The sequence below is a fragment of the Moschus berezovskii genome, chromosome 1 (assembly GCF_049115385.1).
Source record: "Moschus berezovskii isolate FMDL1 chromosome 1, NW_MosBer_1.0, whole genome shotgun sequence".
NCBI classification, from domain to species: domain Eukaryota; kingdom Metazoa; phylum Chordata; class Mammalia; order Artiodactyla; family Moschidae; genus Moschus; species Moschus berezovskii.
The window spans coordinates 87219936-87243957 of NC_142460.1; the positions used below are offsets into that span (position 1 = coordinate 87219936).

The following is a 24022-nucleotide window of genomic DNA, read 5'->3' on the forward strand; positions in this document are numbered from 1 at the left end:
AACAGATTCTTTACTGCTGAACCACCAGGGAAACCCTGAGATATTACATTATACATTATAACTGTTGTTATAAAAAGGAATAAGAGATAACAGGGACTTCCATGGTGGTCCAGTGGTTAGGACTTCACCTTCCAGTGCACGGGGTGTGGCTTCAATCCTGGTGGTTCACACGATAAAGAATCTGCCTCCAATGCACAAGGCCCACGTTCAATACCTGAGTTGGGAAGATGTTCTGGAGAAGGGAATGGCAACACACTGCAGTATTCTTGCCTAGAGAACCCCATGGACAGAGGACCCTGGCAGTCTACAGTCCATGAGGTTGCAGAGAGTTGGACATGACTGAGTGACTAAGCATAAGATATAGCAAGTGTTTGGGGTATGGAGAAAAGGGAACATTTATACACTGTTGCTTTCTCTGTGATCCAGTGGATGTTGGCAATTTGATCTGGTTCCTCTGCATTTTGTAAACCCATCTTGTACATCTGGAAGTTCTCAATCCACATACTGCTGAAGCCCAACTTGAAGAATTTTGAACATAACCTTACTAGCATGTGAGATGAGTGCAATTGTGCAGTTAAAGGCTTTGGCATAGTCAATAAAGCAGAAGTAGATGTTTTTCTGGAACTCTCTTGCTTTTTTGATGATCCAACGGATGTTGGCAATTTGGTCTCTGATTCCTCTTTTCTAAATCCAGCTTGAACATCTGGAAGTTTGTGGTTCATGTACTGTTGAAGCCTGGCTTGGAGAATTTTGAGCATTACTTTATTAGTGTGTGAGATGAGTGAAAGCTGTGCGGTAGTTTGAGCATTCTTTGGCATTGCCTTTCTTTGGGATTAGAATGAAAACTGTCCTTTTCCAGTCCCGTGGCCACTGCTGAGTTTTCCAAAATTTCTGGCATATTGAGTGCAGCACTTTTAGGATTTGAAATAGCTCAACTGGAATTCCATCACCTCTACTAGCTTTGTTTGTAGTAATGCTTCCTAAGGCCCACTTGACTTCAACTCTAGGATGTCTGAGTTTAGGTGAGTGATCGCACCATCGTGGTTATCTGGGCCATTAAGATATTTTTTGTATAGTTCTTCTATGTATTCTTGCCACCATACAGCATTACTAGCAAAGAATATTTTCTTTTGTACTTAAAATTTTTGTTTTTAAATTGAAGTAAAGTTGATTTACAGTGTTGTATTAGTTTTAGGTATACCACATAATGATTAGATATTTTCATGGATTATACTCCATTTAAAGTTGTAAAATATTGGTTACATTCCTTGTTCTTTACATTGCATCCTTGTATCTTATTTATTTTGAAGGATAACTGCTTTACAGAATTTTGTGGTTTTCTGTCATACATCAACAATAATCAGCCATAGGTACACCCATGTTCCCTCCCTCCCAGACCTCCTCCCAAATCCCTCCCCACCTCAGCCCTTCAGCCTGTTGCAGAGCCCCTGTTTGAGTTCCCTAAGTCGTACAGCAGATTCCCATTGGCTATCTGTTTTACTCATGGCATTGTAAATTTCTATGTTACTCTCCCCATACATCTCCCCTTCTCCCTACCCTCCTCCCACCTTGTCCATAGGTCTGTTCTCTATGTTGGTTTCTTCATTGCTGCTCAGAAAATAAATTCATCAGTGCCATCTCTTCAGATTCCATATATATGTGTCAGTATATGATATTTATATTTCTTTCTGACTTACTTCACACAGCTTCTTTATCCATTCATCTGTTGAGGGACATCTAGGTTGCTTCCCTGTTCTAGCTATTGTAAATAGTGCTGCAGTGAACACTGGGGTACGTATGTGTTTTTCAGGTTTGATTTCCTCAGGGTATATGCCTCGGAGTGGGATGGCTAGATCTTATGATAGTTTTAATCCTACCTTTTTGAGGAGTCTCCATACCGTCTTCCATAGTGGCTGTATCAGTTTGCATTCCCACCAGCAGTGCAGGAGTGTTCCCTTTTCGCCACACCCTCTCCAGCATTTATTGTTTGTAGACTTTTTGATGATGGCCGTTCTGACTGGTGTGAGGTGATATCTCACTGCAGTTTTGATTTGCATTTCTCTGATAATGAGCGATGTTGACCGTCTTTGCGTGTGCTCATTCACCATCTGTATATCTTCTTTGGAGAAACGTCTCTTCAGGTCCCTGTCCCACTTCTTGATTGGGTTGTTGTTTGCAACCAGTTTCTGGTATTGAGTTGAATAAGCTGCTTATATATTTTGAAAATTAATTCTTTATCAGTTGTTTCCCTTGCTATTATTTTCTCCCGTTCTGAGGGTTGTCTTTTCACCTTGTTTGTAGTTTCCTTTGCTGTGCAAAAGCTTTTGAGTTTAATTAGGTGCCATTTGTTCTTTTTTGTTTGTTTGTTTGTTTTTTCCCATTACTCTAGGAGGTGGATCATAGAAGATCTTGCTTTGATTTATGTCATCGAGTGTCCTACCTATGTTCTCCTATAAGAGTTTAATAGTTTCTGGTCTTATATTTAGGTCTTTAATCCATTTTGAGTTTATCTTTTTGTATGACATTAGGTAGTGATCTAATTTCATTCTTTTGCATGTAGCTGCCCAGTTTTCCCAGCACCACTTATCAAAGAGGCTGTCTTTGCCCCATTGTATATTCTTTCCTCCTTTGTCAAAAATAGGTGTATGGGTTTATCTACGGGTTCTCTATCTTGTTCCATTGGTCTATATGTCTATTTTTGTGCAAGTACCATACTGTCTTGATGACTGTAGCTTTGTAGTATAGTCTGAAGTCAGGACGGTTGATTTCTCCAGCTCCATTCTTCTTTCTCAAGACTGCTTTGGCTATTCAGGGTCTTTTGTGTTTCCATATGAATTGTGAAACTTTTTGTTCTAGTTCTGTGAAAAAAGTCATTGGTAATTTGATAGGGATCACACTGAATCTGTAGATTGAATTCGGTAGTATAGTCATTTTACAATATTGAATCTTCCTACCCCAGAAAATGGAATATCTCTCCATCTGTTTATGTCATCTTTGATTTCTTTCATCAGTGTCTTATAGCTTTCCATATACAGGTCTTTTGTTTCCTTTCTTTCATCAGTGTCTTATAGCTTTCCATATACAGGTCTTTTGTTTCCTTAGGTAGGTTTATTCCTAGATATTTAATTCTTTTTGTTGCAATGGTGAATGGTATTGATTCCTTAATTTCTTTTTCTGATTTTTCATTGTTAGTATATAAGAGTGTAAGTGATTTCTGTGTATTGACTTTGTATCCCACAACTTTCTGAATTTGCTGATTAGCTCTAGTAGTTTTGTAATAGTTTCTTTTGGGTTTTCTATATGTAGTACCATGTCATCTGCAAACAGTGAGAGTTTTACTTCTTCTTTTCCAATCTGGATTGCTTTTATTTGGGTTTCTTCTCTAATTGCCGTATCTAGGACTTCCAAAACTATGTTGAATAATAGTGGTGAGAGTGGACACCCTTGTCTTGTTCCTTATCTTAGAGGGAAAGGTTTTAGTTTTTCACCATTGAGAAAAATGTTTGCTGTAGGTTTTTCACATATGGCCTTTGCTATGTTGCAGTAAGTTCCTTTCTATGCCCATTTTTTGAAGTGTTTTTATCATAATTGGATGCTGCATTTTATCTAAGGTTTTTTCTGCATCTATTGAGATGATCATATCATTTTTACCTTTCAGTTTGTTGATATGGTTGTATCACATTGACTGATTTGCATATATTGAAGAATCCTTGCATCCCTGGAATAAACCCATCTTGATCATGGTATATGAGCTTTTTAATGTGTTGGATTCTGTTTACTAGAATTTTGTTGAGGATTTTTGCATCTGTGTTCATCAGTGATTTTGGCCTGTAATTTTCTTTTTTCGTGTTGTCTTTTCCTGGTTTTGGTGTCAGGGTGATTGTGGCCTTGTGGAATGAGTTTGGAAGTGTTCTTTCCTCTGCAGTTTTTTGGAAGAGTTTCAGAAAAATAGGCATTAGCTCTTTTCTAAATGTTTGATAGAATTCCCCTGTGAAGCCATCTGGCCCTCAGCTTTTGTTTTTGGGAAGATTTTTGATCACTGTTTCAATTTCAGTGTTTGTAATTGGGTTGTTCATAATTTCTATTTCTTCCTGGTTCAGTCTTGGGAGGCTGATCTAAGTATCTGTCCATTTCCTCTAGGTTGTCCATTTTATTAACATATAATTGCTCATAATATTATCTTATGATCCTTTGTATTTCTGTGTTGTCTGTTGTAACCTCTCTTTTTTCATTTCTAATTTTATTGATTTGATTTTTCACCCTTTTTTTTCTTGATGCATCTGGCTAGTGGTTTGTCAATTCTGTTTATCTTCTCAAAGAACCAGCTTTTAGTTTTATTAATCTTTTTTATTGTTTTCTTCATTTCTTTTTCACTTATTTCTGCTCTAATTTTTATGATCTCCTTCCTTCTACTGAGTTTGGTTTTTTTTTTTTTTCTTTTTCCAGCTGCTTTAGGTGTAGAGTTAAGCTGTCTAGTCAATGCTTTTCTTGTTTCTTGAGGTATGACTGTGTCACCATAAACCTCCCTCTTAGAACTGCTTTTGCTGAGTGCCATAGGTTTTGGGTCATAGTGTTTTCACTGTCATTTGTTTCTTATATCTTCAGGAACATCTTTGTTATTTAGTAATGTATTGTTTAATCTCCGTGAATTTGTGTTTTTTGCTGTTTTTTTCCTGTAGTTGATATCTAGTCCCATAGTGTTGTGGTCCGAGAAGATACCTGATACAATTTCAGTTTTCTTAAATTTACTGAGGCTTGATTTGTGGCCCAAGATGTGATCTATCCTGGAGAATGTTTCATGTGCACTTGAAAAGAAAGTGTATTCTTCTACAGAAATCCTGAAGATAGCAGTTAGGTCCGTTTGGTCTAATGTTTCATTTGAGGTTTGTGTTTCCTTATTGATTCTCTGTTTTGATGATCTGTCCATTGGTGAAAGTGGGGTGTTAAAGTCCCCTACTATTATTGTGTTGCTGTCAATTTCTCCTCTTATGCCTGTTAGTGTTTGCCTTATGTATTGAGGTGCTCCTATGTTGGGTGCATAGACATTTACAATTGTTATGTCTTCTTCTTGGATTGATCCCTTGATCATGATGTAGTGTCCTTCTTTGTTTTTTATGATATTCTTTTTTTTTGTTTGTTTGTTTCTTGTGATATTCTTTATTTTAAAGTCTATTTTGTCTGAAATAAGGATTGGCACTGCAGCTTTCTTTTGGTTTCCATTCACATGGAATATCTTTTTCCATCCTTTTACTTTCAGTGTTTTTGTGTCTCTATGTCTAAAGTGGATCTCCTGTAGGCAGCATATATATGAGTCTTATTATTTTATCCATTGAGTCTGTATCTTTTGGTTGGTGCATTTATTCCATTAACATTTTGGGTAATTATTGATACATATGTTCCTTTTGGCATTTTCTTGATTGTTTTGGGTTTGTTTTTTGTAGGTCTTTGATTTCTTTTGTGTTTACTGGCTATGTAAGTCCCTTTAGTATTCTTGCAGGCTGGTTTGGTGGTGCTGAATTCTCTTAACATCTGCTTGTCTGTAAAGCTTTTGATTTCTGCATCAATTTTGAACGAGATCTTTGCTGAGTATAGTCATTGTAGTTGTGAGTTTTTCTCTTTCAGTACTTTAAATATATCCTGCCATTTCCTTCTGGCCTGTAGAGTTTCTGCTGAAAGATCTGCTATTAATCATATGGTTTTTTCCCTTGTATGTTACTTGTTGCTTTTCTCTTGCTGCTTTTAATATTCCTCCTTTGTGCTAAATCTTTGTTAGCTTGATTAATATTTGTCTCAATGTGTTTCTCCTTGGGTTTAACCTGTAGGGGATTCTCTGCGTTTCTTGGACTTGACTGACTATTTCCTTTCCCATTTTGGGGACGTTTTCAACTATAGTTTCTTCAAAAATTTTCTCAGTGCCTTTCTTTTTTCTTCCTCTGGGACCGCTATAACGTGAATGTTGGTCCATTGACTATTGTCCAAAATATTGTCTGAGACTTTCCTCAATTCTTTTCATTCCTTTCCCTTTATTCTGCTCTTCAACAGTTATTTCCAGTATTCTATCCTCCAGCTCACTTATCCATTCCTCTGCCTCAGTTATTCTGCTGTTGGTTCCTTCTAGAGTATTTTTAATTTCAGTAATTGTGTTATTCATCTCTTTTTGTTTATTCTCTATTTCTTCTGTGTTCTTGGTGATTGTATTAACTGTGTTATCCAACCAGTCCATTCTAAAGGAGATCAATCCTGGATGTTCATTGGAGGGACTGATGCTAAAGCTGAAACTCCAATACTTTGGCCACCTCATGCGACGAGTTGACTCACTGGAAAAGACTCTGATGCTGGGAAAGGTTGGGGGCGGGAGGAGAAGGGGACGACGGAGAATGAGATGGCTGGATGGCATCACCGACTCTGTGGACATGAGTTTGAGTGTACTCCGGGAGTTGGTGATGGACAGGGAGGCCTGGCGTGCTGTGATTCATGGGGTCGCGGAGAGTCGGACACGACTGAGCGACTGAACTGAACTGAACTGAACTGAACTGAAATGCTTCTTGCATTTCTCCATTCTATTTTCAAGTCTTTGGAGCATCTTTACTGTCATTATTCTGAATTCTGTTTATTGCCCTCCAAGTACCTGGTTTGTCTGGTTTTCCAAGACTTCACAGCTCTCCTTTGGGCCCACCTGTGAAGGTGTTTCCCTGTGCATGGAAACTCCTATTTCAGGGATCCTTCCCTCCCTTGGGGATACAAGTTGCCCAGAAGTTCTCCATCTTTTCCATTTTTACGTCTCCCTCCTCTCTCCTACCTCATTTTAGGGAGCTTAACCTATCCCCCTGGAAGCCTGGGTCATCTGCTGCTGCCTGGAGGTTTCTTTGTAGGAATTGTTCCATATCTTGATGAGTTTTTGATGTATTTGGGGGGAGGTTGGGCATGGACTGGTTCCAAATAGGAAAAGGAGTACGTCAAGGTTGTATATTGTCACCCTGCTTATTTAACTTATATGCAGAGTATATCATGAGGAACGCTGGGCTGGAAGAAGCACAAGTTGGAATCAAGATTGCCAGGAGAAATATCAATAACCTCAGATATGCAGATGACACCACCCTTATGGCAAAAAGTGAAGAGGAACTGAAAAGCCTCTTGATGAAAGTGAAAGATGAGAGTGAAAAAGTTGGCTTAAAGCTCACCATTCAGAAGACTAAGATCATGGCATCCGGTCCCATCACTTCATGGGAAATAGATGGAGAAACAGTGGAAACAGTGTCAGACTTTATTTTTTTGGGCTCCAAAATCACTGCAGATGCTGATTGCAGCCATGAAATTAAAAGACGCTTACTCCTTGGAAGGAAAGTTATGACCAATCTAGATAGTATATTAAAAAGCAGAGACGGTACTTTGCCAACCAAGGTCCATCTAGTCAAGGCTATGGTTTTTCCTGTGGTCATGTATGGATGTGAGAGTTGGACTGTGAAGAAAGCTGATCACCGAAGAATTGATGCTTTTGAACTGTGGTGCTGGAGAAGACTCTTGAGAGTCCCTTGGACTGCAGGGAGATCCAACCAGTCCATTCTAAAGGAGATCAATCCTAGGTGTTCATTGGAAGGACTGATGCTAAAGCTGAAACTCCAGTCCTTTGGCCACCTCATGCGAAAAGTTGACTCACTGGTAGACTCGGATGCTGGAAGGGATTGGGAGCAGGAGAAGAAGGGGACAACAGAGGATGAGATGACTGGATGGTATCACTGACTCGATGGACATGAGTTTGAGTGAACTCCGGGAGTTGGTGATGGGCAGGGAGGCCTGGCGTGCTGTGATTCATGGGGTCGGAAAGAGTCGTACACAACTGAGCTACTGAACTGAACTGAACTGGCAATCTCTGCATCTTACTCCTCCACCATCTTCCATCTCCCAGAATTTTTAATTAAAAAAATTTTTTGGAGACTTTAAAATTATAGTTGATTTACAGTATTATATTAATTTCAAGTCTACAGTATAGTGATTCAGTATTTTTTATAGATGATGCTCCATTAAAAATTATTGCAAGGTAATAACACTAATTTCCTCTTCTGTATAATATATCCTTGTTGCTTATCTATTTTATACATAGTAATTTGTATCTCTTAATCCCATGTGTCTAATTTACCCCTCCTACCTTCTCTATCCGCCCATTGTAATCACTAGTTTGTTTTCTATATCTCTGAATCTGTTTCTACTTTGCTGTATACATTTGTTTGTATTATTTTTTTTCGATTCCACATAAAAGTGATAACATACAATATTTGTCTTTCTCTATTTCACTAAGCGTAATATATTCTCTAGATCCAGCCACATTGCTACAAGTTTCAAAATTTCGCTCTTTTTATATCTGAGTATTATTCCATTGTGTCTATGTGTGTGTATCACATCTTCTTTATTAGTTCATCTGTTGAGGGATACTTAGGTTGCTTTCATTTCTTGGCTATTGTAAATAGTGCTACTATGAAGATTGAGGTGTGTGTATCTTTTCAAATTAGTGGTGTGCATTTTTTTCTTTTTTTGGATATATACCCAGGAGTGGAATTTCTGGATCATATAGTAGTTGTATTCTTAATTTTTTGAGAAATTTCCATACTGTTTTCCATAGTGGCTGCACTCTGAGTGTCTTTATTTCTTCGCACTTGGAGCATCTTTTCTTCAGACATACAAATCTAGGTTGATGAGTTTTGTTTTTTTTTTCTATCAGCACTTTAATTGTTTCACTCCACTTTAGTTCTTTCTTGCATTGTTTATGATGAGACGTCTACTCTAATTCTTGTCCTTTTTTCTCTATAAGTATTGTAGGTAAGGGGCTTTCCCTCCACCCCTGGGTTTATTCAAGATTTTCTCTTTGTTTTTGGTTTTTTGCAGTTTGTGTATGGTATACTTAAGTGTAGATTTTGTATATTTTTGCCTCCGAGGTATCTCTAAGCTTCCTGGATCTGTGATTTGATGTTTGTCTTTAATTTTGGGAAGTTCTTAGCCATTTTTGCTTCAAATACTTCTATTCAATTCTCTCTTCTGTTCTTCCATTTATATGTATATTGCACCTTCTGAAACTATCCCACAGTTCTTGGGTATTCTCCTCTTGCCTCTTTTGTTTCTTCTTGTATATAAGTTTTAAAAGTTTCTAATAACCTGTGTTCAAGTTCATTGATTATTAACTTGGCCATGTTTGACGAAGTCATCAAAATGCATTCTTTATTTTCTTTGCAATGGTTTTCATATCTAACATTTCCATTTGAAATGCTGTCGTTTTTATCTCTTTGCTTACATTACCCATCTTTCATATCCTTTACTGTTTCTTCTAGAGCACTTAAAATATTAATCAGTTATTTAAAATTTCTTACCTATATATAAGTATATTATTTTTGTCACATCCGAATCTGGTTCTCATGTTCCTTTGTCTCTTCATATGTTTTCTCTTGCTTTTTAGCATGCCTTGTAATTTTTTTTTGAAAATTTGGCATGTATATTGGGTAATAGTACTTGAGGTTCAGTTCAGTTCAGTCACTAAATTGTGTCCGACTCTTTGCGACTCCATGAACCGCCAGGCCTCCCTGTCCATTACCAACTCCCGGAGTTTATGCAAACTCATGTCCATTGAGTCGGTGATGCCATCCAAACATCTCATCCTCTGTCGTCCCCTTCTCCTCCTGCCCTCAATCTTTCCCAACATCAGGGTCTTTTGAAATGAGTCAGCCCTTTGCATCAGGTGGCCAAAATATTGGAGTTTCAGTACTTTTCAAGTACCTCAGTACTTGAGGTATATAGGCCTTTAAAAAAAATTATTTTTATTTATTTGGCTGCATAGGGTCTTAGTTGTGGCATGTGGGATCTAGTTCCCTGACTAGGGATCAAACCCAGGCCCCCTGTTTTGGGAGTGTACAGTCTTAGCCACTGGACCACCAAGGAATTCCCTAGATAGGCCTTTAATGTCAGGTTTTATGTTGACACAATAAGGAGTTAGGCTGTATCAATGTTTGCTGTGGTTATGGGTACCAGAAGCTTCAGATTTTTCTAGTGTCCTTGATTTTGTCTCCCTTGTTTTTTGGTTTCCCTAAGAACTCCTCCTTATATCGAAATTTTGAAGTTGTAGTTTGTTCCAAGATTTCACTTCTCTCCTGGGTCTCATAAAATTGATTTTCCATTTGTTAGCACTTTCTCATGTATTTTTATTTTTAACCATTAAGTTCTGAGCATCAAAAAATTCATTCTTAATACTAGTCTTTTGTTGAATATGTGATTTGTAAATATTTTCTCCAGTCTGTAGCTTCTATTTTCATGCTCATAAAAGATTCTTTTGTATAGAAGATGTTTTATATTTTGATGAAGCACAATTTATTAGTTCTGTCATTATGGATCACTCACTTTTACATCAAATCTGTGAACTTACTACTTCATCCAAGATCCCAAGGATTTTCTCCTCTTTTGGTAGAGTTTTATATTTTACATGTAAATATAAATGTATGGTCTTCTTCAAGTTAGTTTTTGTGTAATGTTTGAAGTTTAGGTAGAGATTCAATTTTGTCTCAGAAGATATCCAGTTCTTTAGTACTATTTGTTGACCTTCTTTCATTGAATTGCCTTCCAAATTTGTCAAAAGTCATTTGGACCTATTAAATGGGTTCATTTTTCTGTGTTTTCTATTCTGTTGCATTGGTCTATCTTTCTATCCCTCTGCAAGTACAACAGTCTTATTTACGGTGGATAAATATGGTCTTAAAATTGGGTAGGCTGTTTCCTCCCACTTCATTCTTCCTTTGCACAATTGCTTTAGTTATTCTTGTTCCTTTGCCTTTTGATATAAATTTTAAAATAAACATGTCAACAAAATCTACAAAAATACTTTGCCAGAGTTTTATAAAATGTAACCTGATGTTTTTTACAATGTTGAGTATTAAAATTCATGAACACAGTTTGTTTACTTATATCTTTTCTTTCATCTGGGTTTTGTAGATTTTAGCACTTGAGTTATATAATTGTTTTTAGATTTATATCTCAGTATATCATATTTTGAATGATTATAAGTGGTGTTGCATTTCAATTTTCAGCTTCTACGTGTTCATTGCTTGTAGACAGAAATACAACTGAGTTTTGTATGTTTATCTTATATGTTGCAACATTACTGAACTTATTAACTCTATGAGTTTCTTTGCAGATCTTAGAATTTTCTATGTTGCCATCATATTATCTGCAAACAGGGAAGTTTTACGCATTACATGCCTTTATTTCTTTTTCTTGCTTTCTTGCACTGGCTGGAACTTCCTCAAACTATGTTTAAGAAGAAGGATCAAAAGGATAAGAAAAGCCATGCTGCCTTGTTCTTGATCTTTAGGGAAGAAAGTATTCATTCTTTCACTACTAAGTATATTCTTGTAGGCTCTGGTAACGTGATCTTTATGAAGTTGAGAGAGTACTCTCTAATGCTATTTTTGCTGTTAATGTGAATGTGTGTTGAATTTTGTCAAATGCTATTTCTGCATGAATTGATATGATTATGTTATCTCTTTTAAACTGTTATATGATGAATTACATTGACTGATTTCCAAATATTGAGTTAGCCTTGCGTTCCTGGAATAAGCCTCTGTTGGTCTTTTTATATATTGCTATATTCTATTGGATAATCTTTTGTTAAGGACTTTTACACCAGTGTCCATGAGGATTATTGGTGCATAGTTTTCTCCCTCTTCCCAGCTTTACTAAATTGAAATGACAACTATAAGTTACTTTTGGTTTTCTTTATTATATTGTCCTCATTTGATTTCACTCTCAGGTAATCCTGTCTTTATAGAATGACTTGGGAAGTTTTCCCTCTTGTATTTTCTGGAAAAGATTGTTATAGTTGGTGATAATTTTTCTTTAAGTATCGATAGAATTCTCTTGTGAAACTACATGGGGCTGAAGATTTCTTTTCTGGAAGTTTAAAAATTATAAATTAAAATTTGTTAGTAGTTATAGGGACTAATCTGTCTACTTCATATTTGGGGAATTGCTCTGATTTTTGCTTTTCTGAGGAATTAGTTCATGTCATAAGTTGTCAGATATACTTTGTAAAATTGTTACTATCATATTTAACTTTGTATAATCTACAGTAATATTCCTTTTTAATTCCTAATATTGGTCAATTGTCTTTCCTATCTTTTTTTTCTTGTCAGTTTTGCCAGAGATTTTTCTGTTTTATTGAACTTTTCAAGGAATTGCTTTTTGTTTCAATGATTATGAGTTACACAATTGTTTTAGTTGTTCTTGTTCCTTTACCTTTCATATAAATTTTAAATAAGCATGTCAACAAAATCTATAAAAATACTATGCCAGAGTTTTATAAAAATGTAAACTGACATTTTTACAATGTTGAGTATTAAAATTTATGAACACACTTTGTTTACTTATATCTTCTCTTTCATCTGTGTTTTATAGATTTTAGCACTCAAGTTCTATAATTGTATTTAAATTTATACCTTAGCTTTATATCTCCATTGTTTTAGTGTTTTCAATTTCATAATTTCTGCTCTTTTATTATTTTTTTTGTCTTCTTGGTTTGGATTTCTTTTGCTCTTATTTTTCTAGATTCTTTAGAGTGGGAGATTAGACGCTGATTTGAAACTTTTTCCTTTTTAGTAACATAAATATTCAGTGCTATAAATTCCCTTTTGGTGTTGCTTTGGGAAAAGTTTCAAATCAATATCTAAGCTCTCACCTGTTTTGATATATTGCATTTCCAATGTCATTCAGTTCAGTGTATTTTTTGAATTCACTTGTGACGACTTCTTAGGCCCATGGATTACAAGTATGTTGCTTAGTTCTAAATATTTGGAGATTTTTCCTATTATCGTTCTTCTATTGATTTCTTGATTCCATTGTGTTTAGATAACACATTCTATATGACCTGAATTATGTTAAATTTATTGAGGTTTGTTTTTTAACCCAGGATATCATCTGTCTTAATATATGTTTTTTTGTGACTTCTAGGATAGAATGTCTATTTTGCTGTTGTTTGGCAGATTAATTTATAAATATTGATTACTTCCTGTTGGCTCATGGCTGTATTGAGTTCTTTTGTATCCTTACTGATTTTCTAGAGACAGGTGTTGAAGTCTCCTACTAGAATCATAAATTCTTTTTTTCTTTTTAGTTTTATCAGTTTTTGCTTCATGTATTTTGCAACCTGTTGTTTGGTGTATGCACACACATTTGGGATTACTATTTCTTCTTGGTGGACTGATACTTTATCTTTACATAATGTCTCTCTGGTTATTTTCTTGGCTCAGAACTCTTTTTTTATTTGATATTATATAACTTATTCTGCTTTCTTTTGATTAATGTTTGTGTGGTATACCTTGTTCTTCTTGTTAGCTCTATATAAGTAAAGTTTCTTGTAGACAGTGTATAGTTGGGTTTTTTTTTTTAAACTCAATCTGTCAATCTGTGTATTTTAGTTGGTGTTTATATTTTCTGTAATTGATACCTCAGGACTTAAGATCTCATTTTATTTTTTGTAGTCTGCTTGTTGGAGAAAATCTCTGTATTTTTCACTTGGTATTTTTTTCTTGCTGTTCTGTTTTTAATTTTTTTTCAGAATTTCATTTGGATTTGTCTTTATTTTTTAGTGTCTCTTTGTATCACTTCTTTAGAGGTTGCTGTAGGCGCTTCATTATATGTAAACAAATATCTCGGACTGTGTTATAATTTTTTTTCAACTGTCAAACATAATTTAGGGAATTCAAGAGAATGAAAATATATTATACTTACTCATATTTTTACTTTTTGTTATTTTTATTCACACTTGATATTCAGATTTTCCTTTTTTATCATTCATTTTTGTTAAGTAAATTCCCTTTAACCATTCTCTTTGAGTTGATCTGTTAGTGACAATTTCTTGATTTTCCTTCATTTTTAATAGAAATAGAAATATATTTGGTGTGGATAGAATTCTGGGTTGACAGTTCTTTTCTTTATACCCTTGAGTAATGCTCTACTTCCTTTTGGCTCCCTGTTTTCTGATGAGAAATCTACTATCATTGGCATGTTCCCCTGTAGTTAAAGTATTGTTTGTCTCTTGCCACCTTCAAGATTTTTTTCTTTTCTTTTTTAGTTTTCAGATGTTTGGTTATGATCTGTCTTGGTTATATTTGACTTTTACCAATTTTGGAAAGGTTCTAAACATTTTTGGACTACTTTTTCAGCCCCATCCTTTTCCTTCTGGGAAACTGATAACATGATTTTTAGATCTTTTGTTTTTGTCCCACAGGTCTCTGAGTCTCTTTTTTTTTTTTTTTACATCTATTTTCTGTTTTACAGATTGGATAAACGTTTTATATTTGAATTCACTGACTCTTTCTTCTGTTTCCTCCATTCTGCTGTTCAGTTTATCTGTAGGCTTAAATATATTCTTTTTTTTTAATTTATTTATTTTAATTGGAGGCTAATTACTTTACATTATTGTATTAGTTTTGCCATACATTGACATGAATCTGCCTCAGGTGTACATGTGTTCCCCATCTTGACCCCCCCTCCCACCTCCCTCCCCATATGACAAAGGAGGCAAGAATATTCAATGGAGAAAAGACAATCTTTAACAAGTGGTGCTGGGAAAACTGGTCAAACACTTGTAAAAGAATGAAACTAGAACACTCCCTAACACCGTACACAAAAATAAACTCAAAATGGATTAAAGTTCTAAATGTAAGATCAGAAACTATAAAACTCCTAGAGGAGAACATAGGGAAAACACTTTCCAGTTTAAATATATTCTTTTTAAAAAATATTTTCTTTATTGTACTTTTCAGTAGTGAAATTTGTATTTTGTTCTTCTTTATACTCCCATTTCTTTGCTGATACTTTCTACTTCTTTAATTTTATTTTATTCATAATTATTCCATTTTTACGATACCTTCTTTTAAATATTTATCAGTAAATTCTAACATCTGTATCATCTTCATGTTGGTATGTATTTTTCATACATTCCCGTTGAAATTTTTCTTTTTTTTGATATGCATGATTTTTTATATCAAGCTGAACATTTCCAGTATAATATTCTGATACCCTGCTGCTACTAAGTCACTTCAGTCGTGTCTGACTCTGTGCGACCCCATAGACGGCAGCCTCCAGACTCCCCCGTCCCTGGGATTCTCCAGGCAAGAACGCTGGAGTGGGTTGCCATTTCCTTATCCAATGTGTGAAAGTGAAGTCGCTCAGTCGTGTCCGACCCTCAGCAACCCCATAGACTGCAGCCTTCCAGGCTCCTCCGTCCATGGGATTTTCCAGGCAAGAGTACTGGAGTGGCTTGCCATTGCCTTCTCCGTCTGATACCTTGCTGCTGCTGCTGCTAAGTCACTTCAGTCGTGTCCAACTCTGTGTAACCCCACTGACGGCAGCCCACCAGGCTCCCCCGTCCCTGGGATTCTCCAGGCAAGAACACTGGAGTGGGTTGCCATTTCCTTCTCCAGTCTGATACCCTAGGCCTTGTTTAAACCTTTGATTTTGGGTGGGTTGTTTTGACATTGCGCTAGCAGCAGAAGCGCAGGTGTCCTCTAATCGCTAACTGGTGAGACGGAAGTTCAGGTTCCCTAGTTGGCCTTCACTAACTCCTGAGATAGGGAGAGGCATCTTATGGGGTGGAGTATGGCTTCCATATACTTCTACTTAATTTCCCTACTTAATTTCCATTATACTTCTACTTAATTTCCCTACTTAATTTCACAGAAGACCTGTGACTCATTCTCACTCTCTCCATGTGGCTTCCACTGACTTGCTTCTCTCATTTGGAAATTGAAATCTTCTAGATACAAAATGTTAATTCTGTCACTGTGGAAGACTGAGAATAAGCTTCTCAGAATTGCATTTGCAAAAAAACCATATTATTCCCTATGGGAATGCAAAGATTTGACTTATTTTTAAAATTTGACTTACATTTGTTTTCCAACTAATTATGAACAATAAAATTCAGAGAATTTTTTTACTATCTGGTTAATTAAAGCCCCGCTAAAGAATTGATGCTTTTGAACTGTGGTGCTGGAGAAGACTCTTGAGAGTCCCTTGGACTGCAAGGAGATCCAACCAGTCCATTCTAGAGGAGATCAATCCTGGGTGTTCATTGGAAGGACTGATGCTAAAGCTGAAACTGCAATACTTTGGCCACCTCATGCGACGAGTTGACTCACTGGAAAAGAGTCTGATGCTAGGAGGGATTGGGGGTGGGAGGAGACGGGGACGACAGAGAATGAGATGGCTGGATGGCATCACCGACTCTGTGGATGTGGGTTTGAGTGAACTCCAGGAGTTGGTGATGGACAGGGAGGCCTGGCGTGCTGTGATTCATGGGGTCGCAAAGAGTCGGACACGACAGAGCGACTGAACTGAACTGAAGACAATGAAATTTAAATTTTTCACTAATTAGTTTTATCTCTTGTATTATATTTCTAGCTAGATACAGGCAACTAATCTTCAAATGTATAGGCATAAAGTTGTTTCTATTATTTATATTCTTAATGCTTCTATGAGTAATTCCCATTTTGAGTATTGTTTATTTGCAAGATTTTTCTTGTTGATTATTGTTACCTGATGTTTCCCTTTTTAGAGAAGACAGGACTTTTTATAAAGAATTGTACAGTGAAGGCCACATACATGGATAAATGAAAGGGATACTGAGGATATCTTAAGTGATTTACTGTGAAAGAATGATAGTAAATATGGATATAGAAACAATATTATTTTTTCAAGGCCCACATAAAATAGAAAATCATCTTTCAGGTGGTGGTGGTAGTAAATAAATTATCAATGAAAATTCTATTATTAAGTACAGTCAGTTAATCCTGTAGGACTATTGATTAGTCATTTATCAAGTGGGTAGCCATTCCCTTCTCCAGGGTGTCAGATACACAGCACAAGTATAATCATGTATTCTCCTTCACTTATGTCCATCATCTTAAGTCAATCACATTACTTATTCTTTTTTTTTAAGAGTTTATTTCAGCAAAAATCAATTTGAATCGGGCAGTGCCAATAGAAGTGATTCGGAGTGATCACAGATAGCTAGGGGCAAGGCTTTTATAATAAGACCTGAAAGCAAATCAAGGAATTATTGAATTGGCTATTGCTTAAGTAGTTGCTTTATTTAGGAAAGTATAGTTGGCTCTTTGCAAGTGGTTGTCCTTAAATTTCAATTTCTTTTTTTGCTTGCAGTTTTACTGTGATAAAATGGACATATGGCACTGTCTTAAAATATACAGTGTAATGACTATTTACATACATCATGAAATGATTATTACAATAAAGAGTGAACAGTGATTCAGTATTTCTATATATAATGATCACCACAATAATTTTAGTTATTAACTGTCACCATACAAAGATATTACATTACTGACTATATTTCCCATGCTATACATTTCATCCATATGACTTTTATTTTGTAGCTAGAAGTTTGTACCCCTTAACTTCCTTCACCTATTTCACTCATCTTCCTACTTCCCTCTTCCAGCAAAAACCTGTTTATTCTCTGTCTATAACTGTTTATTTTATTATGTTCATTTGATTTGTTTTTAAGATACCACATTTAAGTGAAATCATATGATAGATGTATTTCTGCCTGACTTGTTTCATGTAACAAAAGATCCATCCATGTTGCCAGAAATAGCAAGATTTTATTCATTTTGTAGCTGAGTAATTTTCCATTGTATATGTATATATCACATCTCCTTTATCCATTCATGTATTGGTGGGCACTTATGTTGCTCCTATATCTTTGCTGTTGTTAGTAATGAGGCAGTGAACATAGGGGTGCATATGTCTTTTCAAATTAGTGATTTTATTGCGTTCAGATTAATTCTGGAATTCTTTCTTATTTGTTTAACCACTACTCATCAGTTGGACTTTGGACATAAGATGAAACATTTTTGTCGTAAAGATTCTAGTTTCTTATCAGTCAGAATGAGGAATACAGTACTGTGGTTCAAGGAATATTTATAATTCTCTTTGGAACTTCATGTATTCCATTGTTCTTGTACATAATGTAAAGTCTGTATTGGAATTTTGCCACTTGCTTCAGGACTCATTACTTAGACTTTTCTCCTTAACCATATAAATGACTATACAACCTTTAAGCTAGCTCCTTTTCTACCCGGAACTCCTGTATTTGTGTCTATTTTAATGGGATTAACATTTTTTTTATTCTCTTTTTGTTCAGAAAGTTCAGTTCAGTCGATCAGTCATGTCCAACTCTTTGCAACCCCACCCCATGGACTGCAACACGCCAGGCTTTCCTGTCCATCACCAACTCCCAGAGCTTGCTCAGATTCATGTCTGTCGAGTTGGTGATGCTATCCAGCCATCTCATCCTCTGTCATCCCCTTCTCCTCCTGCCTTCTATCTTTACCAGCATCAGGGTCTTTTTAAATGAGTCAGTTCTTTGCATCAGGTGGCCAAAGTATTGGAGTTTCAGCTTCAGCATCAGTCCTTCCAATGAATATTCAGGACTGATTTCCTTTAGGATGGACTGGTTGGATCTCCTTGCAGTCCAGGGGACTCGCAAGAGTCTTCTCCAACACCACGGCTCAAAAGCATCAATTCTTCAGCACTTAGCTTTCTTTATAGTCCAATTCTCATATCCGTACACAACTACTAGAAAAACCATAGCTTTGACTAGATGGAACTTTGTCAGCAAAGTAATGTCTCTGCTTTTTAATATGCTGTCTAGGTTGATCATAGCGTTTCTTCCAAGGAGCCAGCATCTTTTAATTTCATGGCTGCAGTCACCATCTGCAGTGATTTTGGAGCTGAAAAAAATAAAGTCTGTCACTATTTCCACTGTTTCCCCACCTATCTGCTATGAAGTGATGGGACCGGATGCTGTGATCTTAGTTTTTTGAATGTTGAGTTTTAAGCTGGCTTTTTCACTCTCCTCTTTCACTTTCATCAATAGGCTCTTTAGTTCCTCTTCACTTTCTGCCATGAAGGTGGCATCATCTGCATATCTGAGGTTATTGATATTTCTCCTGGCAATCTTGATTCCAGCTTGTGCTTCATCCAGCTCAGCATTTCTCATGATGTACTCTACATACAAGTTAAATAAGCACGGTGACAATATACAGCCTTGACGTACTCCTTTCCCAATTTGGAACCAGTCTGTTATTCCATGTCTGTTTCTAATTGATGCTTCTTGACCTGCATACAGATTTCTCAGGAGGGCAAGTAAGGTGGTCTGGTAATCCCATTTCTTGAATAATTTTCCACAGTTTGTTGTGACCTACACAGTCAAAGGCTTTGGCATAATCAATAAAACTGAAGTAGATGTTTTTCTGGTATTCTCTTGCTTTTTTGATGACTCAACAGATGTTGGCAATTTGATCTCTGGTTCCTCTGCCTTTTCTAAATCTAGCTTGAACATATGGAATTTCATGGTTCATGTAATGTTGAAGCCTGAGCATTGCTTTGCTAGCATGTGAGATGAGTGCAATTGTGTAGTAGTTTGAACATTCTTTGGCATTGCCTGTCTTGGGGATTGGAATGAAAACTGACCTTTTCCAGTCCTTTAGCCATTGCTGAGTTTTCCAAATTTGCTGGCATATTGAGTGCAGCACTTTCACAGCAGCAGCCTTTAGGATTTGAAATAGCTCAACTGGAATTCCATCACCTCCACTAGCTTTGTTGGTAATGATGCTTCCTAAGGCCCACTTGACTTTGCATTCCAGGATGTTTGGCTGTGGGTGAGTATCACACCATCATAGTTATCTGGATCACAAAGATTTTTATTTTACAGTCCTGTATATTCTTGCCACGTCTTCTTAATATCTTCTGCTTCTGTTAGGTCCATATCATTTCTGTCCTTTATTGCACCCATCTTTGCATGAAATGTTCCCTTACTATCTCTAATTTTCTTGAAGAGATCTCTAGTCTTTCCCATTGTATTGTTTCTTCTATTTCTTTGCATTGATCACTGAGGAAGGCTTTCTTAATCTCTCCTTGCTATTCTTTGGAACTCTGCATTCAAATGGGTACATCTTTCCTTTTCTCCTTTGCCTTTATCTTCTCTTCTTTTCTCAGCTATTTGAAAGGCCTCCTCAGACAACCATTTTGCATTTTTGCATTTCTTTTTCTTGGGGATGGTCTTGATCACTGCCTCCTGTACAGTGTCCCAAACCTCAACCCATAGTTCTTCAGGCACTCTGTCTATCAGATCTGATCCCTTGAATCTGTCACTTCCATTGTATAATTGTAAGGGATTTGATTATTGATTATTCAGAAAGGGTAATCATAAATCCTTTTTAAAATGAGCTTCTTCTTTCTACCTAGATTGAATTGGAATTTGATTGTCCATTGACTAGAAACATGACTATTAAGTTTCCTGTAGAACTTCATTTGGCAGCAGCACTTGTGGACTTTAGGTTTAATCAAAATTGTCTAATATCATATATGTTATATTTTAATTAGATTATCAATTAACTCTGTAAATGTGTATGTAATAACAGGACTTCTAGTTTTTGAATTTAGTGTGTTTGGTGCCTTCTGCAGGATACTTTTGAATAGATAAAGTTTGAGTTTTCCAGGTGACGCAGTTGTAAAGAACCTGCCTGGCCAATGCAGGGAGATGCAAGACACATGGGTTTGATCCCTAGGTCAGGAAGATCCCCTGGAGTAGGAAATGGCAACCCTCTCCAGTATTCTTGCCTTGAAAATCCCATGGACAGAGGAGCCTGGCAGGCTATATTTAGCCCATGGGCTTGCAAAGAGTCAGACATGACTGAGCATGCACACACACAAGGGTGTAGAGAAAGTCAATGAACCAGATTGAAAATATAAATTTGACATGCTAAATGTTCACTGTTACATAAAGAGGTACAAGATGAAATCCTTCTTGGAATTTATCATTCACTTTCCTTGGTTTTTTTTCGTAGTGGTCTGTCTGCTTAACATCAGAATTCTGTTTTTCTCTTCTAACAGTTGGCCAGCTCCTTTTCTAAATAAATTCTAGGAAATATTATGGTTTAATAACAAGTTCTGGCAAGAAGATAACTGTGAACTTATCCTCCATGTCTTTTTAAAAGTGGTTAAGGAGCATAAGTAGGCCAAACTAGAAAAAGTGATGATACTGTGAATAGAAGACTAATAAATTCCCAGATTTCATATATAGGAGTCATGGTTGCTCTGGCTATGGAACAAGTTCCCAGAATTGGTCAGAAAGCCCATTGTGAAGATAAAGGCAGAACAAAAAAATAAAGAAATAGTATAATGGATCTCTAACCTTACAAGTTTTCTTTATACCATTTAAATGCTAAGCATCAGGGAAAAAGTAAACAATTTATTGCTTCCTGTAGACAAAGCTATAGTCTGTCTGAGAACTCTGAAAACTATGTTTCATATATACCTAAATTTTATTTCAAATGACATTATTATAAAAATCCAAACATAGCTTTGTAGAAATGCAGTAGTTTTTCAACCAGACAGTAATGGATTTGAATCCCAGTTTTGTCACTTATTAGCTGTCAATCCTAGGCAAGTAGAAGTACAAATTCTTGACATCAGTTTCCTCTTTGTTAAGAAAAGTTGTATATATGTCTTGAAGAGCTATTTTCAGAATTAGAAATAATATATATCAGTGTCCATATCAGACACTTATTTAATAGTCGTTGCTTTATCATTATTATTTTTAATGACATAATCTTGTCATTTACCCTATAAACTCTGCTAATAATTAAATGCTACTGAGTATATAGTAAATTTTATTGTTAATATAGCTATCACTGTGAAAAATGTAAAGAAAATTTAATGCTGACTGGATATAAAATTTAGATATTTTAATTGTAATTTTCTTTCTTTCAGAATTACTTACTGTCATCTACCTTTCCAGAGTAAATGGCTCTATGTTGGAACAGAAAGAGGAAATACACATATTGTAAATATTGAATCTTTCATTCTTTCTGGATATGTTATCATGTGGAACAAGGCTATTGAACTGTAAGTTTGAACTTGAATACCACTATATTTGGATTAAATATTTTTTAGAGTTTTATAGTGTATATATATATATATATATAAAATTCCAGAGTTATTTGACACATCAGTAGCTAATTTATGATGAATCTGAGTGAAAAGTTCATCTAAAATAATTGAAAATTATAAAGTCTTTTAAAAATAGATATTGTAGTATTAACAGATGCTAATTTTAGCTTTTACAAATATTATAAATAATTAAGGGCTACTATGTATGCAAGCTTTGTGGTAAAATAGTAAGGCTTATTCTAAAAGGTATACATGAAAATCATGTCATTTCTTTATAGTCAGTATAACCATTTCTAGTGGGAATGGCAAGAGGATGGTTACCACATATAGTTTAATTTAAAAATAATCATGGTCAGTTCACATGTTTTTAAACACTGATAGCTTATTCTTCACTTTCACTTTCACTTCACTTTCACTTTTCACTTTCACACATTGGAGAAGGAAATGGCAACCCACTCCAGTGTTCTTGCCTGGAGAATCCCAGGGACCGGGGAGCCTGGTGGGCTTCCGTCTATGGGGTCGCACAGAGTCGGACACGACTGAAGTGACTTAGCAGCAGCTTATTCTTTGCTTGCCCCAGTAACATATTTTTCTGGGTTCTAAAAAGAATCAGTTCATCAATATCTTTCATACTGTGACATATACAGCTTTTGGATATGTGGCTTTGGCACTTATACTTACGTTTCTGCACATGTGAAATGTGAAATCCCTCAAATGTAAAACTTTATGGAGTTTCAAGCCATCTTTTGTAGTATATATACAATTATCCTTGTCAGTGTGTTAATTGGGAAAACTATTTTTCTTTAATAAATGTTTATGCTCTGTACATATCAGGTCCTTAATAAGGTACATTTGACTTGAGGTTGACTCATTCTCTCTCTTACATATACATATTCTAAGTTATATAATTGTTTTTTTTCTAAAACTCTGATTAAAACAGCCTATTTTCATGAAATTTGACTTTGGTTTTCATAATAAATCTACTATTCCCTATTCCCAATATTTCAGTGTACATGTATATTGCTTGATAGGAAGGGGATATTAGCAGTTATATTCTTATTACAATTATCCATTTGTATTGTGTCCTAATGAGTTTTTTAAATTAATGGTAACTCTTCCTTATTAGAATAAGAATAACTTCAGGGAAGAATTCTTTGTTTGTTGCTCGTTTTTTTTTTTTTCATGTTTGTCTTATTTTGGTGATTTCCACAGAGCGGCTACTAAATAACTGATGATGTTAGTGAAAATTAGTATGAAAATAGATACACAGTGCTGTTGACTTAAAGCTTTCATTTATAATTATGATTGGTATGAGCTTTTTTGTTCATATATATTTTAATATTCTATGTATATATTTTAAAAAACATTTGTCCTATAGACAGTTATGTGTCTCAAAAAGTATTTTTTATTCAGCTATTTGGGAAAGGCTTTTCCCCCTATAATCTTAAATCTATAAAAGCATTACATAATGCTGAGCTTAATATTTGTTTTCATAATGTTTTGGGATACTGATAGACAAGAGTAAACCTGAGAGATAGAGATTTTATACAAATTTGCTATTAATTACAAATAGTAATAGATTTGTGTTCAGTTCAATGCTGCTAAAGTAATTAAGAAGTTTTTTTGTAAATAGATCACATATTTCACTTCTCTTGCAGTATTATTTCTATATTCATTTACTTAACAAATCCTTTTCATCATTCAGATTAATACTACCTGAACTATGACTTATACCCTACATGTATTTACATAGTCTATATACGTCCTATTTTCTGAACTAATGAAGATTTTAAAATGTATATTATAAAGGAGGATAAAACTAGGAGAAATTAAAGAAATAAATTAAGGCACTTTTATTTTTCATAATATTTTATACATGTGATTCTGAATAGAATCTCCCACTTATATAAATATAGTTTTTTATGGAGTTGTATGTACCTCTGAAAATAACTTTGAAATAGCCTCAAGAAATTATTAGTAGCCACCTTATCTGCTGACTGTTTATTGCTTTATT

The 24022-nt window shown here is 35.4% G+C and overlaps 1 protein-coding gene across 1 annotated transcript in view; it reads left to right on the plus strand.

The window, feature by feature from the left end:
- Nucleotides 1-24022, plus strand: part of STXBP5L (syntaxin binding protein 5L) — a 347821-nt gene that overhangs the window by 128023 nt on the left and 195776 nt on the right. The window contains exon 6 of the mRNA XM_088837386.1: nt 21829-21963. Within this exon, the coding sequence (XP_088693512.1) occupies nt 21829-21963 (135 nt within the window). The remainder of the gene's footprint in view (nt 1-21828; nt 21964-24022) is intronic.